This window comes from Azolla caroliniana, unplaced genomic scaffold, assembly GCF_043228905.1.
Source record: "Azolla caroliniana isolate FFs.n. ecotype wild unplaced genomic scaffold, voAzoCaro1.0.p SCAF_964, whole genome shotgun sequence".
Taxonomy (NCBI): domain Eukaryota; kingdom Viridiplantae; phylum Streptophyta; class Polypodiopsida; order Salviniales; family Salviniaceae; genus Azolla; species Azolla caroliniana.
The window spans coordinates 1-9,447 of record NW_028231399.1 but is presented as its reverse complement, the minus strand read 5'-3'; the positions used below and the strand labels follow the sequence as shown (position 1 = coordinate 9,447).

Sequence of the window (9,447 nt, the reverse complement as noted above, 5' to 3'; positions counted from 1 at the left end):
CACCCATAAGGGCACAACTCTCCAAGTTGGGCTCATATATGGCATCTTCCCAGAACCAGATCTTCAATAAATCAATAAACAATGATCACAAAGATATCTAACCATATAAAATGTAACAAGTTAAAATTGGCTATAACATACACTCACTCTTTTCCATTCATTGCATAACCAATAATGAATCATATCATAAGGGATCAAATCTAGGTGCATACAAACTTATTAAAATATATAAGCGCACGCGCGCGCACACACACACACACATACATATACATCCAAACACGCATACATACATGCATGCATACATACCATGTGTTGAGAACACATACAACATAATTCTTTTTGTATGCTATATATTTGCAGACTTACTATCCGATGATATGGATACGATCATAATATGTCCACCAAGCAAAGACACATTCAAAACAGGCACAAATGGTTTTTGAGAAACTTCAATTTAACCTCAAAAATATAAAGCAAAAGTTTGGCTTTCTAGCTATTTCACGTGAAATAGGTTTTCATAATGATACATACCATACGTGCATTGAAGCATAGTATGAATTATATGTACCATACGTGCATTCGCATTCGAGAATGTTTCAATCATTTGAGCATGGTAAACACCGTTGACGTATGGTAAATACCATACTTTTAGTATTCATTATTTGTTATAAGGTACATATAAGAAAGTTAAGGTAAAAAGTGTAAAAAAAAACATAAGAATGTTTTGATAACATACACATTCGTATGAAAAGGAATGTTTGCGAATGGATTGGAGTAAATTCTTTACTACGCATTGAAGCATGGATATATGTATAAATGCATGATCATATGGATATATGAAGAAGGAACCAAGAGAAACACAGATGAGTAAAACTGAAAACTGAGAGTTTGCAGAGGCACATTTACTGGAAGAGCTAAAAGCAGAACAAATTAGTAGAACTTAATCCCATATGAAAAATAAGAAGTTTGTGTGTTATGAGAAAGGAGGAAACAGAGACATACTTAGCAAAAGTAAATTGATAGGGAAAACCAGAATGAAAACAAAGAGAGCAGTCAGAAGCCTTAGAAAGGGGGATCCCCTTCCTAGAAACAGATATGGAAGATCACTGAAAAATAAGGTATATTGTGCAAACCCTAACTGGACCATTTTGAGAATAAAACAAGCTAAGTAAACTTTAACCAGAGCAAGTGAGTCTGACCTGTCCGTCAAAAGTGAATAATAACCCTAGAAAGTGTTATTACTAATTGACAGATTGTAAAGAAAAGAATTTGACCAAACCCTAACTTTAACCCTAGAATCAAAACCTTGGAATGCAAACCCGAAACCTAAAAATGGATGGAACTCTAGAATATAAAGCATAACCCTAGATTGCAAACCCTAACTCTAGAAACGAACGGAAGAACTGAAAATACGTGCATTTTAGTATAAACCCTAACCTTCAGATTCAATGAAAATACACGTCGGAATGGCCTTTGTCAACTAGCATTGTGAACATTGTGAAGATAAAATCGAGAAAAGAGGACTGAAATCTAGAAATAAGAAGGCAGAACTAGAATTTGAGATCATGAAGGGATAAAAGAAGAAAGAAGAATCAAAATCATAAGAAAAGAGGGGGGGAGAAAAATGGAATTGGAATATTCAAACGGAAAAAAAGAATCAGAAATAGAAAAAAATAGAAGAAGAAGATCAAAAGAAATTGGTTGAAATTCTAAGAGTTTGTATTGTTTAAACTTTGGAGTGAATACATATACTTCCTTTCTCATGATAAATACCAAGGCAATCAGATCGAGTGTCAAAACTTTATGGCAAAACCTCCAAAACAATTGAACTTAAATATAAGAACAAATCCAATGTCAACGTGAGAAAATGTTTCCATCAATACCATTCCATCAAATTGTGACATTTTTTGACCAAGGAACTATAGAGTCCGTCATTGTTGACAGACTAATGAGTTTAACGAACTCAGAGTGGGCTTCTTTTTCAACTTATGCTTAGCTTTTGATTTAGTTGCTAGCATACTAGGAGTGGCATTGTTTTTCAACTTATGGGTATATTTTGATTTAAATGTTGACATATTAATATTGGGTTTTAATGGACTTGGATTGGCTTTGTTTTTCAACATATGTGTAAATTTTGATTTAGATGTTGACATGCTTGTAATGAGTTTAACGGACTTAGGTTTTAAGGGATCGATATATTTATGTATTTCAATTGCATGACACAGAAGAACTAGTCAAACTCATTTAGGGATTTATATTTTAGTGGAAGGTTTGACCTACTGAAAGAGTTTGGAGAAGAGCGTAGATCTATGTTAAACATTTCCGATGCTTTCCCCATATTTGGAGGAAGAAATTAATATACTACTTGCTAAAGAAATGCACGTAATAAGTATGTATACAATGCACACTATTCAGTCCATAGACTAGGTCATACCTTGGGAGGGTAAACTTTCGAATTTTGACACAACCTCGGAATATGTTAAAAACACATAACTTACCAACAATTAGCCTACACGTTTAGGCATTAACAATGAACTAATAGCACCCCAACACGCACCAATATTTGATTTATTTCCTATGCATCTTACATCTATTTACACTAATAATGAAAAGGGTAAGCGCACCCCAAAAAACCCAACCCAACCCACGCTTGAAAATAATGTGGCATCGTTAATACATTGGACTTGATTCTTCCTTATCGTCTTCAAGGCTGCAATCTCAATTACTGATATAGTAATATGATGTACCAACTTGGATGATTCAAATGTACATGCAAAATGTTTATGGTCTTAAAGCTAAATGTGGGTGGGACATGCCAAAGACAAGGAGCAAGGAGTGTAGTCCTCTCTTTGTGCATTATCCCATATAAAATACAAAGTCAACGAGGATTGTAGTACTACGGTGTGCATTATCCCATACATATATATTACAAAGTCAACGCTTTTTTATAAAGGTTTGATAATATAATGTAAAGATGTCCCTTCCAAGATGCCAACTCCTGCATGGCTAGCATGTAGCCATTTTGGAGCATTTTAAACTCTAACGTGATAGCTCATCAAGGTTAGAGGGTGACCCATTTTTTGTATAGGTGGCAATGACTTAAGAATAAATGGAGATCCCATTTTGCCAATTAAATATAGTTTCAAGGATGAATTGCTCAGGCCAATGAAAAAGATTTACATTAGGGAGACAATGAACCCCAAATATTAGTCAAACACTAAACCCGTGGCATTTACACAAACAATTGGCATGGCATATCGTTCTCATCGTCCATGTCCAATTTGCACGTACGAAATTGAAGAGCGGATGAAGACATGTATGTATGAATCTGATTTGAATGTCAAATATGGTAGGTATCGTCTTAAGTGTGTATTGAAGATTGTTTGAGCCTCGTAAAAGGACACAATGTGTTGAAAAGTTTTTCACTCGTGTTGTGTCTTTCCATCCTATAAGTTCATGTCCTTCATTCCCATCTTCTTCCAAAAGGTGAGTGAGATCACGAAGAATCAGAGAACAGCAATCGTGCACTCATTAACTAAAGTACATCAAACGCGAGGGCCCCGGAAGACATTCGTTAAAAAGACAATTCAATCTATTGCAACTATAGAGAAGAAAAAGAACAAGAAGAAATCGATCGATGAAGCCCGAGGAGACTCGTATTTCTTTCTTGCGGTCACTAGGTGTGAACACTTAAAACGCCCACGGCCACAAGGAGACCTGTTTTCCCCTACTACATACCCTACTATATACTCTCTGTTTTCACAGGTTGTGACTTTGTCCTAAAACAATCAATGGTGGGTTCCTTTTAAATTTGTTTTTTGAACGTTCCTAGGTATGCCCCCACCCCCCACCACCTGCATTTCATTTTTCTGTACCACTTTGTTTTGTTGACCCTGATTAATCATGCCCCATGATGTTGAGAGCGAGAGCCAACCTATATCTAAATTCTAACTATCAATAATTTTAGGGTTAGATTACTAATTCCTCCTCTGCAACACCTCCCTAATCAATCAATCATTCATTATCAGCTTCAATCAAGAGTAAATTATACCCTGCTTCATTCCTTTTGAAACCCCATGATCACCACATCATGAAGATCATACCAATTTATGTGTGTTTCTCACTCATTCTTCTTCTTCCCCAATCTTCCCATGTCAAAGCTCAAAACAATGAAGGTAATTACAAGTCTCTGGATGCCAACATTGCTTTCTAAACAATCCTGCCAATCAATTCGATTGATCCCTAAGTATCTTTTATTTGAGACTTACAATCATTCTTCAGTTCCATTTAATCCCCCACCTATTCTCCGTTTGATCCAGAATCAATCTTCAGCTTCACTATCGAAATTGTTTGTATCTAGCAACGATCTTTCTTCACAATCTCGTTTTTCATTCCATCCTTTCTCACTCTTCATTGCATCTGTTATTGTCCTTCATTTGATCCATCATTCCCTCATTTATTCTTCGTCGGATCTGTTATTATTCTTCAATTTTATTCTTACTTTATCCTCCATTTGATCCACCATTTGATCTCTACTTTGTCGCCATTAATTTTGATCCGTCTTTCAATCCTTACTTTCTCTATAATTTGGTCTTTATTAACCTCGTTGGCTAGATTTAATTTGTTGAGGGCTTTACTTTTGAATTATCTAAATCAACTGATTGCTTGCGTCAATTGCAGTTCAAGCACTCCTGAGTATTAAAACTGCGGTTGGGGGTTCAATGTCAAACATAACAACATCATGGAATAGTTCTGCGTCCAATCCTTGCAGTTGGACTGGGGTCACATGCTCCTCCTTTAACCGTGTTATATCACTGTAATAACTCCTTAATGATCCATTAACCTCTAGATAGATGCTAATTATGTCCTATTCATGTTAATTCTGGTTTCATAACGCAAAGTATGTTCTATATTTCATTAATGCTAATCACACTCTCTAGTTAATTATAATCATGAGTTGCCAAGTACTGATTATATGGTCTATTACAGTTAACTGATGTTAATTTGCCACGTAATTAAAATGGTTTGTGTTCTAATTATGATCTTCATGACAATTTTAAATTTATTCTAGGAATATGTCACAATTTGGTCTACAAGGGACATTACCGAGTGATTCGTTCGCAAGCCTTACGGCATTAACATCATTGGATCTATCAAAAAATTTCCTCACAAGTCCGTTGCCATCGATATCTATGTTGACACAATTACATGACTTGTATGTGAATCTCCCTTTCAGAAAATAATATAGACCAGCTCTTACTCTTATCTTTTACTAGCTTGTAACTCATTACTCCAATACTAATAATGACTTCCATTATGATTACACATTGCAGGAATTTAACATCCAATGCATTCAGTGAAGTGTTTCCAAACGATATACTAAGCTTAACACAACTCGTGGAATTGTAAGTTTTCCTTTAAATCTATTATGAAACCCTTTTCGATCATTTATCTTCATTTCTCCATCAGATACAATTGGTTATGACATTCTCAATGTAGCAAAAATCATACAATCTAATATATTCCGCTATACAAAATAAAGAGAACATGCATTAACATGTAAAAAGTCTTCACTTCTTTTCAGGCGCCTTGACAACAACAGATTCCAAGGTGCATTTCCAGAAGGGATATCTGCCTTATCCAACCTACAAGAATTGTGAGCCCAATTCATTGTTCTCATTACTTCTTTCAATTAAACCATCGAAGAAATCAATATACATACATACTATATATATATATATACGAGATCGAGAGAGCGAGAAAGAGATTAATTCTTTTCCCTAATTGCATCTGCAGGTGGCTTGGAAATAACTCATTCATATCCTTACCCAAAAGTCTTCCATCTCTTGTCCACTTGAGAATTTTGTAAGACCAAATTACTTGATGCCTCTATTGGGTTTTCTTTTGTCATAGTAATTTATTTCATTATTACATGCGTAATCCAAATAAGGAATTATATTTATGTGTTTGAATTTGTTGCTGACATTTTACAGAACTGTTTGGGGGAATTCTGATCTAAAAATAGCTCAACTACCAGCAGAATGGGGTGTATGGGTCAACTTGACATACTTGTAAGTGAACAACTTACTCTTCTTATGAGGTGCAATACAAAAATAAGGGTTTCATATTGGTCTATGCTAAAGTGATTTTGGTGCACACGAGCCATTATCTTAAGTAATGATTAAAAGAATACATGTGATTTAACATGATGATAGGTACATCCAAGACATTATCTTCACATTTTTACACAAGCATAAGTATGTTTAATTCTGAGATTATAAACGTCTTGAGAAACAGCTTTGTGCAAATGATTTGCCCAACTCTAGTCTGTTCTTTTGAGACAATTAGGCTTGAGTCCCTCTTCAGTATTTTTTTATTCAGAATTAAGCATGACTTTGACCAAATATCAAACAAGTTGAACTCTCTATAAATCATTATTGATCAATAACGGATGCTCATTATTATAACTTGAACCAAATGTAATGAGTCTTTTAAATAACGCAATTCTGATAAAGTCTTCTTCTTCTTCTCAATAGGAATTTGCATGATATACACCTCAGTGGGCCTTTACCATCAGCGTGGGGAGCTAGCTTTACTAAGCTGGAAAAGCTGTATGTATCCACACAAGCCTTGTTCAATACCATTTTTAATCCACTTGATCTAGTGAAAGGAATTGTATTGCATCTAGTCAGCCATTGATATGATTCTGGAGAGCATCTTTCTGTAGATGCATTTAATTTTTTTTCTATTTCTTAACTATATGCAGGCACCTTTATAATAATGAGTTGACAGGATCTATTCCTGAGAGCTGGAAAGGCATGACAAGCTTGAAGGACTTGTATGTATAGAAAACTGTTTGTCAATTAACATAAAAAAAATCATGACAACCCAAAAATAACTGATTAGAGACAAAAAAATGTATCTTATTGTGTACACAGGAGAATGTATACAAATGACCTCAGTGGCAATGTTCCAGCTTGGATAGGAAATCTCCAAAATACTTCAGAAAGAGTGTAAGCCTCAAGCAAAAACTATTTGTATGTACATACATACGTACACATGTAGCAAGATACATGTACATATGTATGTAAAGATACATACATATATAAATGCCTTTCTTAACGAATTCTTAAGCTTTCATGGATCATACCAAATCAATAAAAATTCTTAAACTTCATAATGGATTGCAGGGATTTTAAATGCAATTTCCTACAAGGATCATACCCAGCTTTCTTTAATGATAGCACGTAAGTCATGTGCACCTGCACCATCACTCTTCCATTAATAATTGATGACATCTTGAATTAAGGGATACCATTTCTAACCATCAAAGAGAGTCATTGCAGTCAAATTTGCGGGTCTATACATACATTCTCCAAACTAGATAACAATTATATAAATTTAAGCACTCCAAGGGGCATAGACCCTATATATTACAAAAATGCAAACTCCATCATGGTACAATACAAGGAAAAACTATACAATAGCCCCAAAATTTGCGTTCAGATGCCCCTTAGTTCTCATCCAAACAATTCTCCTTTGGGAACTAGGCAGGGATAAAAGAACTTAAGGGCATCGGAGAAATAAGGCAAAAATCGTGGGTATCTTGCTTGTTTTTTCCTAGATATGTGAGAAACTAGATCATCACTGATGTTTGAAACAATGACGTGAGAGGCATAAGATAAATCCTTTCTTTTCCGCATTCAACCGTCCAGATGGAAAGGAAATTGCTTCGATTCTGACTTTGGGGCTCACAAGCAAGTATGCGGGGACAAGAGAAGTTGTGAAGAATTTTTTGCCAGTAAGCTTCTGGCTTTTTGAACATGGAATCAATCATTAATCCAGATCTGGTTTTAGATTTTAAAATGCCTAGCAAATCATTATAAAATGTATCAAATTCTTGATTATTTGCAAGCATCTAAACTCCAACTTCTTTTATAGAGAAAAAGAAATTTCCGATAGCAGCAATCATTGGATCTGTGATTGGAGTGGTGGTGATCTTATGTGGAATAATTGCCTTAATATGGTGGTTCAAGCCTTTTTCCACATCAAAGAAGCGTAGGAGACCTGGAAATGGTGTGATCACAAATCCTAAAAGCTTTTAAGGATCAAGGTATCTCCAAATTGTGTGCCTAACTGATAATTTCTTATTTAATCTTTGAAATAGATCAAGATACTGGAAATTGGGAAGTTCCCCCTGGTGTCAGGCGGTTTACATACAGAGAGGTAATGAAAGCTACAAAATCATTTAGCAAGGATTGTGAAATAGGAGAAGGTGGTTTCGGAAAAGTCTACTTAGCACACCTTGATGATAATAAAGAAGTTGCGATAAAAAGGGCCTCCGACGTAAGTTTTCAAGGTATTAAGGAGTTCCGGAATGAAATTATGTTGCTTAGTCGGTTACATCATCGCCATCTCGTTCGGCTCGAAGGATTTTGTGATGACAAAGATGAGCAGGTATATTAGGTATTAGAGCCTTCTAGCATTAAAAATCTATACCAAGCTAGGAATTTAACTAATTTCAACCTTGATTTTCCTTCTAGCATTAAAAATCTATACCAAGCTAGGAATTTAACTAATTTCAACCTTGATTTTTGTTGTAGATCCTCGTCTATGAATATATGAAAAACGGGAACTTGCATCGCCATCTCTTTGGTAAAAACTCCTAACTTTGTAATTATATTTAGAAATGAAGAGGATGCTCTCAAAAACAACACGCCCTTCAATTGGAACTTATCTAATGATATATCAGATCATACGCCCCTCCAAATTGAATATTTCTTTTTCGAACTCTACAATTATTTCTAGGCACAAGATTAAGAATCACGTGATAATTTTGGAAAATGTGTTAAGGGTGTTTTCATATATACGAACCAAGTTGAAGGGAAATTTACCATAAATGATTCTTACTTGGTGTTATTTGTGATCTCATGAGACAGATAAGGATGCATCAACTTTGAACTGGTATAGAAGGCTTGAGATAGCACTTGGCGTTGCTCAAGGCCTAGAATATCTTCACACTTTTGCTGTAAGTTCCTCCAGCCTATTATCCATGTGAATGTCTTGAATGATGCACAAACACACAAGCCCTAGATATATAGACCTATTAGGCATATATTGAAGGTAACCAGTTCTTTATATTTCCATCCCAAAATCACTTGTCTTCAAACCATAATTATCCACATTATATGCACGATGGAATTGTGATATACTTCTAATGTTCATCTACTCTTATCTTATCAAACAGATCACAATCACTTATTTGAGATGTCCAGACTATGTGTCTAATTGGCAAATGTTCATTGACGCTGATTCTTATGTAAATAAAATGTAATGTGTTCACATAACATTGAAATTGCACATAAGAGAATATATATCCTTGAAAAACATAGTTTATTCATGTGTGTATGTGACTTATGTGTGGAAGGTGATGTACTATTCCATTAT

The 9,447-nt window shown here is 35.0% G+C and overlaps 1 protein-coding gene across 1 annotated transcript; it reads left to right on the top strand.

Moving 5' to 3' along the window:
* Nucleotides 1-4,070: 4,070 nt before the first annotated feature.
* On the top strand, nucleotides 4,071-9,088 carry LOC147847473 (uncharacterized). The gene is made up of 16 exons (XM_087339145.1): nucleotides 4,071-4,175; nucleotides 4,681-4,816; nucleotides 5,072-5,215; nucleotides 5,334-5,405; nucleotides 5,585-5,656; nucleotides 5,797-5,865; nucleotides 5,994-6,071; nucleotides 6,537-6,611; nucleotides 6,767-6,838; nucleotides 6,939-7,013; nucleotides 7,191-7,247; nucleotides 7,716-7,801; nucleotides 7,942-8,076; nucleotides 8,168-8,457; nucleotides 8,604-8,655; nucleotides 8,940-9,088. The coding sequence occupies exons 1-16, from the start codon at nucleotides 4,091-4,093 to the stop codon at nucleotides 9,056-9,058; spliced, it is 1,617 nt and encodes a 538-aa protein (XP_087195271.1). The 5' UTR covers nucleotides 4,071-4,090; the 3' UTR covers nucleotides 9,059-9,088.
* The last annotated feature ends 359 nt before the right edge of the window (nucleotides 9,089-9,447 follow it).

Bases quoted from the DNA above. Each gene is read 5' to 3' on its own strand.
- LOC147847473 (XM_087339145.1), top strand. From the start codon at position 4,091: ATGAAGATCATACCAATTTATGTGTGTTTCTCACTCATTCTTCTTCTT. The intron at 7,248-7,715 runs GTAAGTCATGTG...TCAACCGTCCAG, and splicing joins GCTTTCTTTAATGATAGCAC to ATGGAAAGGAAATTGCTTCG. The intron at 8,077-8,167 runs GTGTGATCACAA...TCTTTGAAATAG, and splicing joins GCGTAGGAGACCTGGAAATG to ATCAAGATACTGGAAATTGG.